Source organism: Botryllus schlosseri, chromosome 5 (genome assembly GCF_051294905.1).
Source record: "Botryllus schlosseri isolate E-star chromosome 5, Bs_hap1, whole genome shotgun sequence".
NCBI lineage: Eukaryota > Metazoa > Chordata > Ascidiacea > Stolidobranchia > Styelidae > Botryllus > Botryllus schlosseri.
This window is the reverse complement of record NC_137240.1, coordinates 10,758,709-10,778,047: the sequence shown is the minus strand read 5'-3', so window position 1 is coordinate 10,778,047 and position 19,339 is coordinate 10,758,709. Positions and strand designations below refer to the sequence as shown.

The window sequence follows — 19,339 nt, the reverse complement described above, 5'->3', positions numbered from 1 at the left end:
GTCCTAATGTCGTCTTGAGAGCGTGAAGAAACTCTTGCGGTATTTTGGCATCGCGTTGCTTTGGGATAGGTATGGAATTATGGATGTAGGCTGAGACGTGAATTTACAAGCTGGCATGTAATCTGATTTACAAGGACAGCATGTAGGGTTGTAGGTAGGTAGGTAGGTAGGTAAGGCGGTAAAATTACAGTCTCGGTGGTAAATGTACAGAAGAAAATGTAGATTGAATATACCAGAGGTGACTTTAACATTACAGTCTGGCATGTAAAGTTAGATTACCGGAGGGGTGTAAGTTAAATTTACATTGAGTGACGGTAATGTTATATTACTGCCAAGTGGCTGGCCACCCTGCTTCCAGACATTTCGCGGTAAATCGAGGTAAATTTTTTTTTCAGTGTAGTCTTGGGTGATATCAAAGGCAATTTTACGGCCATTTCTGACTGGCTTGCCGAGCGCTAAATTCATCCACGATCTCGCCTTCCATTTTTTTGTCGCTTGCTTTTTTTCTATACTATCTTCTTTTACTTTTCATTCAGTGTGCATGCCTCCTCTTTACATCGCCTAATCCAGGGGTTCTCAAAGGGTGGGCCACAGAAGTAATTTGAGGTAGGCCACAGAGCTATTTGGATAATTGTAGAATTAGTGAAAGTTTAGTTATATTTGTTACGTTCATATATTCAAAAATGTATTCATATTATCTAAATACGCAGGCCACGTAAAGCTCTTCATCAGACTTTGGTGAGATATAGTGGCACGTATGGAGTCACAATGTACAAATCGAAAATGGGAGGGGAAACGGCGGCTTCTGTCCCCCGGCAATGATAACAACCAACGGGCAACAGCAACGAAACTAATTGAGATAATATAATAACTGGACGTCAATGCTGAAGTAACCAAGTATTCCCGCAGTGTCACACCATACGTTGTATGCCCTTGAAAAGGGTGTATTAGTATATACATTAAACTCGGACTTAAGTGCATTTGATGTAGATTTAGGATATTTTAGCAGGTCATGTTATTGTAACATGAAAATAGCCACAATTGCATTCTATTATCAATTATCAACTTCCTGTGGAAGTTACGGCACCACCGCAACAAATTGTAATGGATTGAGGATTTAGCGCAGAACAACGATATTTGAATTCGGTCTAAATATTTCCGGCCTTGAAGACATTGTACATAATGTAAGAGTAACATGAATTCATTTTATCATTGGATTTATTGTTCTGGCATCGCAACTTCAATAGGTACGAGACATACTGATAATGTGACTGTATTTTCTTTAGTCACCCGACCAAGAAGTCCGAAAAATTTAACATTTTTTCAGGATATTCCTCCGGTATTGCAAGTCTGAAAATTTTAGAAAAGTGTCCTCTTTTCAGATTTCCAAAATAAGGTAACCCTACATTTATTTAACTTTTTCGTCGCGCCTTATACGCCATTTGATGTTTCTGCCGCCCTGCATTTAAATATGATTAGTAAGAGAAAATGTGCATATTTTAGATAATTAGGCTTAGCGGCAGCGGCGATTTTCACACATTGAACAGGACTCCAGGATAAGAGGTGGTCCACAGAACATTTTCAAACCCAGAAATGGGCCACGGCCAAAAGAAGGCAGAGAACCCCTGGCCTAGGCCAAGGTGGGTGTCTGATTCCATAGACTACTCCTAGTCGCTTCGACACCTTCCTATCTTTTCATTGTATCGCATTTTTGTGGTGTATTGAACTGATATAAATTGCTAATAAACCAATGATGATAACATGGGTATCAATGGAAAGCTGCCGCTGTACTTATTACGAAAATATAAGATTTATTGTGCTCATGACCCTGCAACCCCCAAAATCAGCGTCGAATTTTGCGTTGTGATATAATTTGGCCTTGTGACGCAAAAATACTGTTTGGTCCTTTCTCCTGGGCAGTTTCGTTTTGCCAGACATAATTGTTGCGTCACCATGTCAAACTAGATCACAATGCAAAATTCGAGGCTGATTTTTGGGGGTTCCATGGTCATGAGCTGAATCAGCACAGCAGTAGCTTTCCATTCATAACCGTTAATCAAATTTAGCGCATGGCAAGCTGGTCAAAAATGGCCGCAATTTACAACGTAGCTGGCAACGCTGGCATGGCGATTGGCGACTCAATCCGTGAACTTGTGGTTAGCAGCGCCTCATAGTGACGAGGCAACGCAATGCAAAGACAACATTGTTGCTAACTAGCTAACTAACTATATAGCTACGTTGTAAATTGCTATGCTATGATGGTACCGAACACAGTGGATTTGGAAACTACGGAATCAACCTCAGAATATCAATCTTAGCGCGAATAATTATTTTGCAATAAATTAAGCAAATATTATGTACATTTATGATAGCTCTGGTGCGGTAGCCACCAGAATGTATACTTTTCGCGGCCCATACTTTGGGAACAACTTGTGTCACTGATGCAGTTGCCAGCTTCAGATAAACGGTTGGTGCAATTCCGTGGTATCTTTCCATTGTATCGCAAAACTGTCTGGCACGCCAGTTGGTAAGATGTTTGAAATTGACATATTTTGGCCCGCTGCACAGAGTAAACACACGAAAGGTTGCCGACCACTGGTGCATCACGTTTCGTGTCTTGAGCGAAGGAAAATAAGATAACCTCTAGTTTTGATTATTATGATTACAATAACAAATTATATTGCCGACATTCTAAAAAACTGTGGTGTGCATTGACTTGACATACCTCTACAACTGGCAAGTCGAAGTATATATCCGGTCCGGTTCTGGTTCACTGCATCCAAATGGCTCCGATTTTGTATCAATAGTGAAAAGTGAAAACGCGATAGCATCATCTGATTTATATAAACGCCAGCCATTGCTTTTGGTATCGGAAATTTTCCGAAGATGAAAGACGTCGAACCTAAAGAGTCTGTATCCGTAAATAACGACGAGGATGGTACTAACATCGTGGCACCGAATGGCAATGACTCAGAGAATGGATCGCAAGAAGAAAATCAGGATGCAAGCGACGAAAAGTCTGAAATTACCCTCACTGATCATTTGAACAAAAAGCTTTTGAGTTCATTTCTGGATAGAATCAACCAGAACCCGTCGATGTTTCCTTCTGCACCCCAAGAAAATTCTGAAGCTAACGACTTCGAGGAAGAGGCTAGTTAATTTGCACGGTACGGTAATCTGAATCTGCTGATGCTGTACATAAAAACAAGAACCTAGCACCCTACGCCCGGTACGGAATGTTATGTGCACATTGTGCAGTATTTGAATCGGTGAATCTGAAGTCAACTACGGAAATACTATACTGTGTGCCCGTACCGGTAATTCATTATTGCATTCAATGTATCAACTTGAAACCCTACGATTGTTAACCATTATTGTGCATATAGAATATATTTTTAAAGGATTCCAGTGGTCACTACACTAATCACACCTAGACTCAGGTTTAACGTTAGGACATATTATACTTGAATAATATTGTCAATTTTGAATCGGTCTCTTTGGGTTTCCTAGTACATTTAGCGCAATATATGTGTTTTTCAAGGCTGTTCCCAAGGCCAGTGCCACACACATAGTGTGAACACTGAGCAGTAAGTAGAATCTTCGGTGTGCACAAGACGCTGATCCCATATTGGCTAACCAGCCAAGGTTTCTTTTGTGGTCAATAAGTAGAAAATGTTTGTAGATTTAAAACAAACTATTGATACCGTAAGCCATGAAATCCTAATAACATTCCACTAAGTATTTTCCTAATACCTTGCGTTCTTTGCATATTTATACATATCATGATGCGTCTCTACGCTATATTGTCGCTATCAATGTACAATGTATATGTGTCTCTTTAGGAATATAACTCAATCTTTTAATGGCAATGTTATCATAATGCTGTTCGGTTTTGAGTTGATGTTGATGAAAATCGAATGGCTGATAAATCCCCTTTTAACTTCCTATATCTTTGATGCTATAGTAAAAGCTTGAGTTTGGTCTTCTAAATCTTTGAAAGGTTGCACGCCTGCATAGCACTTGTCCACTCTAGTTTTCGCAGCGAGTGAGATGTTATTTCCATCTGAAAACTAATTTATTCGAGCACTTGCTATCACCGTAGTCATGTCTCAGAAGCGCTAGGTAGGCCTAGATTCAATATGCGGGATTGAAAATATTTTACTGTCTGCTCACTAAATGTATGTCTGTCTGGCTGCTGTAATCTACTTGATGTTTCAGCAAATGTGACAAATAATTGTCTATAGGCGATACCAACATTGGGTACTTTTGTTACTGTAAACAAAAACCCTGAGGTTATCATAGTTGAATTTTGTTGATAACTTATAGTGATTTTATAATTGCATCATATTTATATACAAGTCATTCATGATATGATCTTATATTCCAGTGTTAAATGACAGAAGGTACCGAGTGATCTAAGCTTATTTCAGCTTTCTGCTGATTAGCATTGTGACTATGGCTAGTAAACGTCCGTTAGAATCGGGGAGTGAGGATGAACCAGACTCGAAACGGAAAACGACGACCCTCATCCCACCAGCTAATATTGGATCAATATCCTCATTGGTAACTTTTCTATCTTTGCATTAGAATCGCATATTTTTGCATAGACTGAAATGCCATAGATGGAAATTGGAAATAACAGCCGTTGGACCAGTTCCTGATCTAGGTTAGGAATTTCGCAAATCAAGATTGTCTTGAAATCTTGCCAATCAGTCATTTCTGAGCATCTAATTTTGTCAACAATGCTTCGCATATGAATTGGAATTGCTATTATTGACAGTTGCTTTTTCTTGTTGTAAACAGTAAAACAGTGTGCCTAATAAAATCACGTTTCGACATTGCTCAACTCTGATTGGATACCAAACAATATGTGCACGGTGGTTGCTATAATATGACTGTCCCTAACAGTCCAACTAATCAGAGTGGCAGTAGATTTTCAGTGCCAACTCCCAATTTCATTGTATTTTTAGGTCTGTACATACGCAGTCTGCAATAGTCGTATCTTCACTATGCCATATTAATTTAGAATTGAAATGCATGAAAGTTCATTATTACACCGGCGCAATGCTTATTATTATTCTAAATTTAATATTTGCTCACCAAGACGTCAAGTGTTAACCCGACTCTGTGTGATATCTGCATCGTTAGTTGCGTTACAAAACTTGCCATCAAAGCTTCTACTTTTCTCATTTGCAGGAAGAAATGGACATAAAAGCGCTTCAGTTTAAAAATAAAAAGCTGTCGTCCCGGCTGGATCAGAGAAGGCAGGAGGAGAAGGAATTGCATCAACGCATCGAATCGCTCGAAGCGAAACAGTCAGCGGCTGACGCAACTTTAAGCCTTGTTCATAGGCATTGGTCGCAAGTAAGCCCGGTTTTGATCCCCCGTTATGCTTTGTTAAATTGTGTTTTCTCTATTAATACAAACTTGATGTATTTGCGGTTTGCAGTTGGACGATAACATCAAAGTGATGTTGCAACGTCTCGGCGTCAGCAAACTGAACAAGTCCAGGGAGGAGGGTTCGGACAGTGATGATGAATCAAAAGGTATCCAACTTTCTATCACTTTTGTACACTTTTCAATACCCGGGGTTAAGAATCCCACGACACGAATGCTACACGGTTCGAAATTTTATTCCTCGCAACAGTTGTTTGTATTTGTGAACGTTGTCGATGTATTCTCCTTATCCTATCTTAGCCTGCGCTTTAGATCAGTGATTCTCAACTTTATCACTGTAGGACCGGATCGGTTTCAGAACAAATTCTGAGGGCCGGTGAACGTTGAAAATCAAATTAGCCGAAATGTAATTTCGACAAATATATGCAAGTCTGAAGCAAATGTTTTCAACTACAATTTACTGAGAAATTTGATTCTGCCTTTTCGATTTTAGATTGCACTATGTACATTTGATGTTGATTTACTTTTCATTCAGTGTGCATGCCTGTCGCCAATGTGGTAGTCTGATTTATAGACTACTCCAAGCTGTTTCGGCACCTTCCTATCTTTTCATTATATCGCAGTCTCGTGGTGTTTTGAAGTTATGAAATTCCTACTGAACTCATACTGATTGTATTGCAGTTTTCAAAAGGCGAATTCCTGTTAAAAAAACAGAACCAGTTACTAGAATTTGATTGTTTGGATTCTTTTGAAAACTGCGGCTTTACTGTTAGCTGGCCTCTCTTACACTGCCAGATGATGCTAAATTGTACTGTAAAAATTATTTAAAATGTCATTTTAGCTTTCATATATATTTGGTCTTGAAGGAGTAAATTTGAAACAAATTTTGCAGCATTGTAGACCGGTTGTTCCCATACTTTTTAACCCATCGCCCCCCTATCAAGGTCAATATCAGCAAGGTTGTATCCATTTACTCGAGTATTTTTGCTTGTGTACACACTACTTCTACTTGAACACTTTTTCTACCACCCTGTCTCTGAAAATTGGCGCCCATGCCCCATGGGGCCAATAGGTCTTTAATCTTTTCCTATGGCACAGAATGCATAAAGATAACGGGTGTATCATTTTTATTACCGATGCCTAAGCGAGTGTCGAGAGTTCGTTTCTCCTTTACGCAGCGTCGTTCGTTAGGATGATGTCGAAAAGCGACTTCACGCAGATCAAGGAAGAACTTTGCAAGCGTGCGGAATTTTCAAAGACGGCTTTCGCGAAAGTGATCGACGCCATCGAAGAAGGCGAAAAGCAGAAGGAATGCATCGTCAAGTAAAGCCCTAATACAAATTGTTTTAACAAATTATTAATCCTTTTGCTCAAACAATTTTGTGCCCACAAGAGATTCTCTTCCCTTGTCGGTCTGAAATCGGATGCGCACCAAAAAGGTGTGAAAATGCCTCTAAGTTTCATATTGTATCGAAATGAAAGATAATTTTGAAATAATTTACAATTTTAACCTTTCCTCTTGTCATTGGAATTGTATTTACCTTCAGTTTTATTGCGTGAAATTTAATCTCAGACTTCTATTACTCACATGCCAAGCTACGACATTACTGAATCAAATAAGTTTGCGGGTTAGGATTCGTGGGAGTTCACATCTATGAATACCGTATTAAGCTGCTTGTGTCTGGGAAAGATGTCCTCGAAACAATTCCAGGTCACTTGCAGGTTGCCAATTTGCGTCTGTTGAGGTGCACTTGACTACTAACATGGGAATTCTAAGACCTTGTCCCCTTTCTGTCTCGCGGGCCATATTGCCAAAGTGCCAGCAAATTCATCTTGGATGAAAATTCCATTCCGATATTATGGCCCACAAGAGTCAAGACGCTGTCCGCTACAATACTAGCTTGTGCCCACTTCAAATCAATTGTAGATAGATGTGGCTCTTTTTGCTGGAAATATCTTCCTGTGTTGGGCAGCTATCCTATCTCTGTTGCGTTAACGGTCAGTTCCGCTTGAGAATAATGGCTTTGATTTTGTTTCAAGCGCCATCACTGCCAAGGAAAGTGTAGATGAGACAGTGAAGGAACAAATCAATCTCTTGAGTCATGAGAACACGAGGTTTCAGGAACTTCTCAAGCAACTACATGTGGGTATAGTAGATATATTTATTTCATACCTTTCTATGTCTAATGGCGGAGGCTAAAATGGTACTACAACCTAGCAAGCATCACCACACAATTAGAGTATTTGTAGACGCGGGTAAATTATGAACCCTCTTCGAATATTAATGCGCATGTCTTGGCCAGAGGTAATCACGATCTGATACAGGAGCAGGAATGGGCCGGATTCAGATCTTCAAATCGTTTGCGGGTCGGACCTATCAAATTGTTCCAAAATGTTATCTCACCTATCACATTGTTCCAAAATGTTGTCTCAAAATCCATACACATGTTGTCCACTAGAATACTCAATTATCCAACCTATCGATCATAGGGTCCTATTCTATAAACACCTTTATTCGCACAAAATGGAATTGGTCTGTTGAATAAATTGATATAATCTGCTAAAACAGTGACTTTAGTGACGATATACGGTGGCATATTGCTTTAATTGCTTTGTTTCAGTCGTAATCTGGCAATAGTCCTGTATATTCGTTGTAAGGAATACCAGAGATATTACTGTAGATTTGTGTTTTACTCTGGATAAATCGTCGAAAAAGAGCACGATGCTATGAGCGTAAGGCATGACTGGCGTGAATTTTAACAGGGCAAGCATCACACTATCTCTCTCGAAGCCAAAGCTTCAGAACAAAAAACAGAATCGATGGAAGACGAAATCGAAGAGTTGAAGGACTCTAATGAGAATCTCCAGTGGGAGTTGCAGAAAGCGCGTAAGCGCGAAGACAGGTGGGACTTTCACAATATTGGGCGCGTCAGTTCGTGAAACAAGTAGATATTTTTCTGGGATTTCTGCAGGATTAAGTTTGTACTCAAGTAGAAGTAATGTCGTAAATATCTTTTCAATGTCAAGTAGAAGTAGAAAATGTTGATCTCAAAAGTACTTGAGTACATCCCATGTAGACACCTCGATATGCCGCACTCGGACCAAATCAATTCTTCTACCTCTGTAGCGTTTGCAGCTTTGTCACATTTCCTATTCGCTCTAACAGGCTGAACAAGCATTTAGCGGAGGCCTTGGAAAAAGCCAGCACCGGCAGCGGAAATGGACAGCAGGACATACCGGAATCTTCTGGCGGTGTGCAAGTCGCCAAGGTAACTGGAGTCTCAAAGGCCAGGGCTGATAAGTGACGGCCACGAATAACAGTTGTGAATTTTCAATGCTGACGAATTTTTTTCACGTTGTATCCAAGTTTTACTTTTCGTGTGCATCGATAAGCCTGGTAATGCCAGCTGACATCTTTTTGCTAAACAGCGATAAGTGCATTTAAATTATAGTGACTGGTGTAAAAAAGCTTCTATAAATATATGAATCTATTACAACTAGTTCAGTGGTTTTGAACCCTTATGAACCTGACGAACTGTTTGCTAATCTCTTTTGGCTAACCCCAAATTTTGGCCGAGTCGCAAAAACAAAAGTCTACCACGTCACCCAAAACGGTCGGTGCATCAACAACACCGTTAAAAGAAGAAAACCGGTAAAACTTCATTTTCACGCAAAACAGACAGATTATCATGTATATTTACTGCAAATCTGCATGATTTCTGCTGTAGGCTACAAGTCGAGTGTGTGTCATACCTGTGGAGAGCCCGTGAGACTGGCTCAGCGAACCACTGGTTTTTTTTTGAAGGCCAGTTGAAAACCGCTGATGAGATATATACATATTTTATATACATATATCCTATAATTACATATTTCCAAGCTGCAAATTTTTCAGTGGTTTCATTTCCATCTATTTTTTTGTGGCGGTAAATGGTTTTAGGTCAATTTGACACCTAGAGTTAACTCCACCTGACTGTGTCTTGATGATAATGCTGACAACTCACACTCAATCCATTACTTAAACAGCGTGTCACATATAATATGTAGTTTTGACTACGAGCGCACATATGCCCACCATCTGCTCATGCTCGGTGTCACATTACGAGGCATTACAGGCCACCGCCGGCTATACTGACGTCGGGCATGATGCGGAAATTGTAATATCAGGAAATCCGATTATTTTTTGCCCGCATCACATTAATTATCGCTATCGCAGACTTGTGACCCGAATGCTCCGGTTGAAGACACGCAAACCCTGGCGGAGTCACGCCTGAAAGAGCTGGAGGACATCAAGTCACGTCACGCGGACGCTTTGAAGCAGCTGGAGCAGTTGAAATTTGCCGTAAGTGCGCTTAGTAATCATGCGAACGTTTGCGCTTTTGCCTCCCCCGGCTACAGAACTTTGAGATGGTGGCCAGAGACGGTCACAGCAGTCATCTCTGGTACTCTGGTATATGTATAAGTAGCGATTTACGATTAAAAAGTATTTTAGGGCTAGTTTGAAAAACAAAGCTATCAATTGAAAGTGGAAGTCGTCTAAAATCGTAACCGCTTTGGGAGCTAGTGCAAGTAGAAATAATTTGTTACTGGCCAGGGCCATCCCCGGCGGCAGCAAGGGGGATTTTTTTGCTTTCGATTATCTCCCCTTTGGTATCCCCGCATTACGGGGCATCGAAAGTATGGACTTAGCGGACAATCACACCTGACCCTAATATACTATCGTTCCCCCTGGTTGATAAATTTGTCACTGTCGGTGGCAAGTTCTGCGGCCCGAAACTAGCAACTCTTTATCGTCCGTGATGCCCAAGGCTGCGGGAGCGACAAGCGTCACGGTAAGCCTTGGGAACAAGAGCGATAGTCTGCAAGGTTTTTCGATTTCTACTCGTTTTTCTAATATTCGAAGGTCCAGTCTCCGGCCGAAGCGACCATCATGGCGTCGGCGGAGTACCAGACGCTGAAGGCGCAGTTTTCTCTCCTGTATCACGAATGCGCCCAGCTGAAACAGCTGGCTGACGAAAGTCGCGCTCTGCTGCAGCAGACTCGCGTCGTGCACGCGAGACAAATTGAAGAAATGGAGGTGAAAACTTGGACTTGAACTGCTCCTTTTCTAGTAGCTACTGCACGACATGGTCAATAGTGAAGCATTCGCACTCGTAAATACTTCTTGGGCAAATTTCTTGCATTCACGATACTTCAACTATTGTGCTTGAAATATTTTGTGAACTGGAATAATTTCTATGTTTTTGTCGAGCGGAAGTTTCTTAATTCGGAAAAGAGCATAGATTTTACGAAGTGTTGGCCCCTCTCCATATAGCAACCCACAATATAGTGCCCATTGCCATGCTTCTATTTTCAAGACTGTTTGTTACTAGTTTCATATGAAACCTTCCAGCGTCACCATGAGAAATTGTTAGCTTTGCAGACTAGGAGTCGGCACAAATTGCAACTATTTCCCATCTTGTACGTGTGCTGGCTGGAGATTTTGTGGAATCTATGTGTTCGCTTATTGTTGCAGGCCGAGGAATTGCAGGAGCAAAAGAAACTGCGCGACGAATTAATCGAGAGGGAAAGCACACTCGCCAAGGTAACGGGAACACCACACTAAACTGTGTTATCCTAGAAATTTACCAGTTTTTGTTTGGGTTAGAAGGGATGGTACGAGTGAAACATTGCGAATCTTTGGTTTGAGTAGAAAATAGTAGTTTGAAAAGTACTTAGTAATTAGTTTCAAAATGCAGGGTTGTACCCAAGTCGCAAGGTTCTGAGTCACGAATCATGTTGACTTGTATTGTTTTGACTCGATGCGTGTCGAGTCGTTTTCAATTAACCACCGAGTCGAATCCAAGTCAGGAAGCGATGGGCCGAGTCCGAGTCATAGTGTTAAGACTCTGGTCCGAGTCCAAGTCGTATTGTTTACTGTTCGGTATCGAGTTCGAGTAACTCCTGTAAAACTCTTGGGTGGAATCGAAGGCCTCGGATTCATAATATACTAATTTTTCTCACTCTAAACATGTTTTTTGAACAGATCAAAGACGTTTTCTGGGCATATTTGGTCCTGATATACCGTATATGAGACTTGGATAAGTCATATGGAATTTGTCGAGTCATATGACTAGGTCTGAGTCATGCAAAATGGCTCGAGTGCTAGTCGAGTCTGTACACAAATTGACTCGAGTCGAGTCATATGTCAAGTCATGTCGAGTCAATAAGAAAATGCGACCCTTTCAAAATGCTGATCTGTTCTGGGGGTCGCATACCTTGAGCGTTTGATCGATGGTGGCTGCTTTTTAAGTTGAGAGATGCATCTCCGCGGCTATTGCGAAATGACTAATATCCGAATGTCCTAATGTCGAAGTTACAAAATATGAAGTGAAAAACAGAAGTAGTTTGGCCTACGAAACTGTTAAGTGAAAGTGGCATCAGTCTGAAATCATAACCTCTCGAGGAGCTAGTGCAAATAGGTAAAACCTACTGTGCAATTCGAAAAAGTGTAAGTACTGCGTCAAGAACCGAATATTTATCTTGGAAGGAACTTGACTGAATCCTGTGATCAAGATGTACGATTTGTGGTTAACACTCGGTGTCATGTCTCCGTGTTTCAGGTGCGAAACGAATACGAGACTCTGCACACCGAGTTTGAGCAGAACCTCGCGGCCAACGAGCAAGCGGGCCCGATCAACCGCGAAATGCGTCACCTCATCAACAGCCTCCAAAATCACAACCGGCAGTTGAAGGGCGAAATCCAACGCTACAAGCGCAAGGTCAAGGACTTGCAAGCCGAAATAGGAAAGGTGCGCTGGACTTTTGTGCTTTTCTATTACGAACAGTGTGCACGGTTTGTGGTGGGGCTGATAAAAAAATGTCTGAAGATACAGTTTTATTTATGGGATTGAATATTTAGTCTTGCGCGAAGTTTCTGCGCTATAACGGTATCTATTTGTGATTAGTATTTGTGTGGTTTTGAGACATCGATGGCCGGTGTTACGGCGAAGTGAATGTGCAAAAAGTAAGCGGGTGAAGTTGAACGCTGTCATTGAAAAAGCCACAAATGTAGTTCTGTTGGGTCTGACATGTTTGACTTTAAAATTGTTGTAAATTTACATGTGGATAGACTTATGTGCATACAAAACTTCAATATCACAAGAAACGATAATATATTATATTCTTGTTGCCAAATATATTCCAGTCCGAGCTTTCGGATTGACTCTCCTCAGCAGAAAACTTCAGTAAATGCGGTTAACCAGATTTGACGTAGAGTGAATTTTGTTGTAATGGAGTAATGCCATGTAGGCAGACGATTAATGACAAAGAACTGCTGTCGATGTATAAGTTCCATGAAAACTAGTGCATGTGTGTATTCATATTAATAAACCTGAAAGGATTCAAAGCTGTTATCCTTTCCGAGATGAATTCCATCCTCGATGATCAAACGAAAAACCAAGTTTTCCTCTTGTTCGCTAGTACAAGATCGAAGTGAGAGTATGATCAGATTGTTCTGAATAAATCTTGCCGGGGAGAAATGACTGAATGGATTCAATGCGGTGTCCCATCACTACTGTTCAGTGTTCACTTGTCGGTATAATATCTTTCATCTCCGTTCCAGATGAAAGATGAAAGTACGAAAACCGCCGACACAGTCAAATCCGAAAACGCGCCGTCACAGTCCGGCGAAGTTACAGGTTCGAATCTGAATTCTGCCGTTCGTTTTCTCGTGCCTTCCACGCGTCCCAACTTCGTCTACAGTCAAAAGCGAACCGGGCGTGGCTGACGGGAACAGTTGTGACGAAATCAAACCTGTCACGGAAGAGGAGAGAGCCAAGATACTGGACGACTTGCGTTCCGAACTCAAGTTAGTTCGACTGGACTATCTCGTTGTTATTATTTGTCGATATGATAATTTTCCTCGGTTTTAGCGGAGAGTAAGAATCGCGGAAGTTCTTTGAATGAGTCGTTGTGCTTTTTTCAGGAATCTGCAAGAAAAAGTAGCGTGCCAAACCTCGCTGATCGACACGTATCAGGAGACGCACGGAAAGATCTCTACCGAGGTAAGGTTTTTCAGGAAGTACTGACGTAGCGCAATGTCGTCGGTGATGTTTGTTTTCATACAAAGTTCATTTTCTACGTATATTAGAGAAACTGGAAGCTGTGCTCTAGAATTCTGCCCGAGCGGAAATCTCTTATAAGTTGGTTCAAACATACTGCAGAGTTGAAATGCTTTGCTTCTGAAGTGTTGGTTTTAATTCCTGGGAATTGATTGTAGCCAGATTTTGGTTAATAAAAGCCTAGAAAGCTAGCAAGTGACCAACTGACCATATTCATGTCGGGTGCCTTTATTTTGTACAATGAAGCTACTGAAACAAGGAAGCTAAAAATGCGTATGAAGCTAATGAAAACCTAATGAAGCTAGTGAAGCTAACGAAGCTAATGAAATTAGGTTTTCATTAGCTTCATTTTTTCATTTGCTTGTCATTGGATTCATTAGCTTCCTTTTTTCATTAGCTTCATTGTATAAAATAGAGACAGCCTTCATGTCCGCTTTCGTTGAAAGGTCACTACAAATCTTTTAACAAAAATTCGGCTACGACTGTGTCGTCGTGAATGCGCGTGCAAAATTTTTGATGCCGGCTGTTTGCAGCAAGTCGAATTTCACGCGAAGGAGAAGAAACTCCGGTCGGAAATCGCTCAGCTCAAGACGAAACTGGAAGGCGTCGAGGACGAACGCGATAAGATCGTGAAGGAAGCGATCGCCAGAGAGAAGGAACTGCTGTCGGCTTTGGCGTCTGCTGAAAAGGGGAAAGCCGACACCAGGTCGGGGTACCTGGACACGGAAAGCCGCCGAAAAATGAAGGTACTAGCGACGTTTTTTCTGTCGTGATGATTTCAGATGCCGCGCTATCCACACAGTGGCTCATGACAGTATTTAAATACAACTTTGTTGTCCTTCGTCCTCTCCTGTTTCGTGGAGGGTGCCACAGCGGATCAGCTTTGTAATTTTAGGTGAAATTTCATGCGGAATTCCTGCCCTGCCCTAATCCTACTCTAATACCATCTAAAATTTGGTCACGGTTTCGCATACGCATGCAGTTAATCGGAGGTGGCTACATTAGAAATTGCAAGATGTATCTTTGCGACTAACGCAAAATGACTTGTGATGCTACCAAGCTCATTTTCAGTTATCTTCAATCGTGGTACCAAAATCCAAGTGTAGAAAGTAATTAGTTTAGCCTAAAAGACTCCTGAACAGAATTGGAAGCTGTTACCGACCGCATCCGATGGAATACACTCGTTTGTAATAGCATTCCCAATATTCCAGTATTTTTTATGTCTATTGCATGCCAAAAAACAACCCGACTCATATATTCGTCGACTTTTCACAGGTTTTGGAAGAAACCATCGCCGAGCTGAGGAAAAACGTCGCCGCCACGAAGCAGGAGGAGGAAGCGCTGCTGTCGGAAATGGACGTCACGGGCCAGGCGTTCGAAGACATGCAGGAACAGAACATTCGTCTGGTGCAACAGCTCCGCGAGAAGGATGACGCAAACTTCAAGTTAATGTCCGAGGTTGGTGGCATGGCTGTTTTTAGCGATATGAAACTGTCCATTGGTATTCTTTGAGTTATTTAGTCAACGCATTCTGAATCGAGCATGGAGCTTCGAGTCGAGTATTCAAGTACTCCTCATGGCGTCATAATATGAATACAGATATTCTGCCCTTGAGAGTTTCAAAGGATCTAATCGCTGAGATTTGCTTTATTTTACTCCAATTTAACTAGCGTATGAATTCTTTCAACTTCATAGCAACATGTCGCTGGAGTGCGTTCAAACACTACATTTCATTTGATGAATTCAACTACGCAAAATTTAGTATTTGAGGGCTGAAAAAACTGTTGAAGTAGAAGCTGTATACAACCATAACTACTCTAGTAAGTGAAACACATAAGCAAACTCGCTAGAGTTCCATGGAAAAATAGATGTGCTTTGTTACTGATTACCTCTAGCTTTTACGGAGGAATGATGATAAATCAACATATCGCCCTTGATATGGGGGTGGTGAGTCAGAATGTTTTGGAACCACTGTACTAATGCTAAGCGCCACCGTCTCTCTGTAGCGAATCAAGCTGAATCAGATCCAGAAGCTGCTTCGCGACGAGAAAGGCACTCTGCAGGAGAAAAACCTTGTGCTGCATGGCCAGGTGGAAGCGCAAAACGCCGTGGTGAGGCGTCTGGAAGAGAAGGAACGCGCCCTGCAGACCACGATCATGCAGATGGACAAGGAGATGGCGCTGAGGACGCAGGCACTCGACTTGCACAAGAGGAAGGTAGGACCGCGTTTATTCCTGGGCTGTGGAGTTGGAATTTCATTGAATTTTCTCTTGATGGAGTCTAAGTCGCGTAAATTTTGTAACACTCTTTGGAGTCGGAGCTGGGGAAACGCATACTGACTGGAGTCTGTGTTGGGGTTTGTTAAAACGATCTGACTGCTTCAAAAACAAACCGAATGTTCTCAACTGTGTAGTCAGACTTACGAGATGCAGTTTTTCATGTAGGATTATAGGCGAGTCTTCACAAACTCTATTTCTACCTGCGACCACAAATTTTTTCAATCGGTAATGATAATGACTACAAATGTACTAACGTATCATTTTCTGAGTAGATTTACACGAATTTTGGATTCATAAACTATTAGGAGTTGGAGTCTAAGTCGGTGGTTATGTGAACTGATTCCACAGCCCTATATCTTTTATCACGTCGATTCCGACACTCTAATTTCCGTTTTCGGCAGGCTTTTGAATTGTCGCAAATGTCAGAAGATCTGCGACGTGATCTGGTGAAGGCCCGCGAACGGGCGCGTGTCTCGGAGGAATCTGTGGACCGGAAAATCGAGACTATAGAGGAGGAGAATTTCAAGAGAAGCAGGGCGCAGGTGATTATCTTCCTGTGACTTTCTCTAAAATCACTCTATTGAGAAAGGAACCGAAGCGTGAGGAGTAGGGCTACGCGCAACAGAAAGAGTCGCGAATCTGTTTTGTTACTATTTTCCACAGTGGGAGCCGTGAGACCTCAATTGGCCGCAGCACAGCATCCAGAATACTCGACATACAGCCACGCATACTCATGGCACGTTTTATAATACATCCGTACTGATCTACTGTTATGCATTCATAATGCGTGCTGCCTCGGATACTTGAGTCAACTCTAAGGCTAATACTCATTTTGCCCAGTGCTAATGATGATGGTTTGAAAAATTAATATAGACCCCTACACTGGCACACTGGGTCTTGGTGTAACCTCATAATATTTGCGATGCTATGATGCTAAGTGCAAGTATCCATAGTTATGGTTCAGTCAAAACAGCATTCCTTGATCTGGCTACCGTCGCTTAGCTGTCATTCGTTTGAATGTCCGAATCATAAATCCATTGTAAAAATATGCCAGGAGGAATCTGCCAGATTGCGGCGTAAGCTGGAGCGGCAGAAGAAGAACGACGTTTACTACAACAGCGACGAAATACTATTGGAGGAGATCAAGGAATATAAGGTAATTTCTGAAACTGTCGCCAGTAATCTAACTTGTTTGACTTTGATCACTCGTCGTGGGAAGCACTTCTCTACTTCTCGTGCCAGAGATGATCGAATTTAATATTTTTAAAACCAGAATTAATTTTGTATCACGTCTATGTCCAATTGAAAATCCGGTAAGGGCTGAAATTTGATCAAACAGTCGCATGAAAATTGAAAGTTAAAAGAAATTTCATGTTCGAGTCAAATACAAAATCAGGTTCAAAATGTGCTCAACCCCATATCCAATGCAAATACGGCCAAAGTCGTAATATCCCATTTTTGAAATCCGAATCTGTGCCAATCTCAGATTTGTACTTGAATTTACGGCGTCACTTCTGCTTAAGCGAGTTGTAACCAAGTCGCAAGGTTCCGAGTCACAAGTCAATCCCACTTTTACAGTTTTGACTCGAGTCATAGTGTCGAGACTCATAGAGTTCACTGTTCATTATTGAGTTCAAGCCACGTTCGACATTTTTGAAACTCTTGAGTGGTATGGAATGCCTCGCATTGATAATATACTCATTTTACTTACTCTTAAAATGGTTATTCGATAAGATAGAAGACCGTTTTTGGGCCTATTTTCCAAGTGTCCTGATGCACCAGATTTAATCAAGTCATTTATAATGTCTCGTGTTGTTTTACTTAGTTGAGTCGAGGGCGATGACTCGAGTCAACATAGAAAGTGATTGAAGTCGAGTTGAGTCAAGACATGCGTGACTCATTACGACCCTGTGAAAACGTATGGCTGGGTTTATTTACAGACGAAACTACGGTGCCCGTGCTGCAACGTGAACAACAAAGACACGATACTGACCAAGTGCTTTCACGTGTTCTGCATGAACTGCGTCAAGACGCGGTACGAGACGAGACAGCGGAAATGCCCGAAATGCAACGCAGGGTTCGGCGGCAACGATTTTCACCGGATTTACATCGAGTGAGGCGGATTTTCAAATCTGAATCGAATCGATGGCGGTGGAAAAACGGTTTTGCGAACGTGATAGAAAGGATTCGTGGCCAGCCAATGAAATACTCGCCACCTGTTTCTTATCTTCTGTGTCTCTGGTGTTTGTGCCAGTGTTTGTGACATGCCTGCTTGTGCGATGTAGGCGCAAATGACTGGCCCTCGAGAGTAGATCGTCGCATTGGAATCAGAGTAGCTTATGTCCATTTTTAACAGGTTGGGAAAATCAAGTTTTCGTAAAATTTTCATTTCGTATCGGCCATGTTTATGTTCGTCATGTAGGCTGCACTGATTCCACTGCGACGAAACGAAATATACTGACGTTGCAATGGCTTGTTTACACTGAAACGATTCTGATTCGTGTGTTGGATTGGTTATATGGGCAGGGATTTTGAAGCTAGACTTTGAGATAAGATTAGTGTTAGGATGAGAAATCTGCCTTTTACGTCGCGTCGGCCCGTAACTGCAGCGGCTATTAGTCATGTTTCAGCAGTCGAATCAATCCGTTGACTCTAAATTTTCGTTACTGCCAGTGGCGGGGATAGGCAGTGATTTTCTATTAAACTAAACCAGTGGCTCCCAACCTCGTTTCCTCAACCGCCTCTTCTCTTGGGTTACCATATTTTGGAATTAGGAAAGGAGGACACTCTTCTCAAATCATAGAAGTTAGTTTACCGAAATTGAAAACAGCTAATTTTGAAATATTTACTGGAAATTTTGCGTTGACTTAAAAAAGGTCTTCACTTTGACTGGACTCCCGAATGACTTGCTCGAACGCCCGCATCAACTATTTGGCGTCATTTATACCGATTTTTTAGATCGCGACCCAAATCACTTTGCGTTCTAATTAGTTTGATCTCTATTGTCTGGTGAACATACATGTTGAAGCATAAAAGCAAGTGTAGCAATGCCTCAATTTTCCGAAAATAAAGCTAAACCATATGGCATTTTTACAATCCGCCATATTTTTTTTTAATAACGTATACTGGTCCCGCAAAGTGTTACCACCGTATCCGATACAACCTAATTTTCCGTATTGCTCTTCGACTAAGCTAAACTAAAACTAAACTAAACTATAACGGGGTGTTCGAGTAAACAAAGGATTAGTATCGCATTTCCATATCAATACTATCATTTGGATCTCATGATGCGGACGAATGCTTCTGTTGACAATTGATGCCTCCTGGGATGCGTCATTATGAATCGAGCCCTCTACACCTTCCACATAGCTCAATTTGCATCTTTTGACAGTCCATCCGGACGAATTTTACGACCGTTTTCACAACTACTTACTTACTTGAGTGTATTTTAAGTCAGTAAATTATACTTCAAGTAATTTTAGGTTGCTTATGAAAGAAGTACTTCTACTTCTACTTGAGTAGTTTTCTTGATTACTTTGACCAACTCTGCTGGTCAGTATGTCA

At 41.5% G+C, this 19,339-nt stretch overlaps 1 protein-coding gene across 2 annotated transcripts; it reads left to right on the top strand.

The window, feature by feature from the left end:
* The first annotated feature begins 2,791 nt into the window (after window positions 1-2,791).
* Window positions 2,792-18,263, top strand: LOC145438989 (E3 ubiquitin-protein ligase BRE1B-like). Of its 2 annotated transcripts, none has more exons than XM_080316400.1 (20): window positions 2,792-4,563; window positions 5,197-5,364; window positions 5,450-5,546; window positions 6,576-6,720; window positions 7,438-7,540; window positions 8,161-8,300; window positions 8,564-8,666; window positions 9,611-9,736; window positions 10,304-10,471; window positions 10,910-10,978; window positions 11,997-12,185; window positions 12,998-13,073; window positions 13,138-13,243; window positions 13,361-13,439; window positions 14,030-14,242; window positions 14,772-14,954; window positions 15,503-15,712; window positions 16,177-16,317; window positions 16,830-16,931; window positions 17,716-18,263. In XM_080316400.1, the coding sequence occupies exons 1-20, from the start codon at window positions 4,456-4,458 to the stop codon at window positions 17,890-17,892; spliced, it is 2,703 nt and encodes a 900-aa protein (XP_080172526.1). In that variant the 5' UTR covers window positions 2,792-4,455; the 3' UTR covers window positions 17,893-18,263. The 2 variants fall into 2 exon arrangements, with proteins under 2 accessions (XP_080172526.1, XP_080172525.1); XM_080316399.1 differs by having other exon boundaries at window positions 10,298-10,471.
* The last annotated feature ends 1,076 nt before the right edge of the window (window positions 18,264-19,339 follow it).

What these genes read in the sequence shown, in the direction of transcription:
- LOC145438989 (XM_080316399.1), top strand. Translation starts at nt 4,456, where the DNA reads ATGGCTAGTAAACGTCCGTTAGAATCGGGGAGTGAGGATGAACCAGAC. An exon ending in TTGGATCAATATCCTCATTG is followed by an intron (nt 4,564 to 5,196) that starts GTAACTTTTCTA and finishes TCTCATTTGCAG; the next exon opens with GAAGAAATGGACATAAAAGC. An exon ending in GACAAATTGAAGAAATGGAG is followed by an intron (nt 10,472 to 10,909) that starts GTGAAAACTTGG and finishes TTATTGTTGCAG; the next exon opens with GCCGAGGAATTGCAGGAGCA.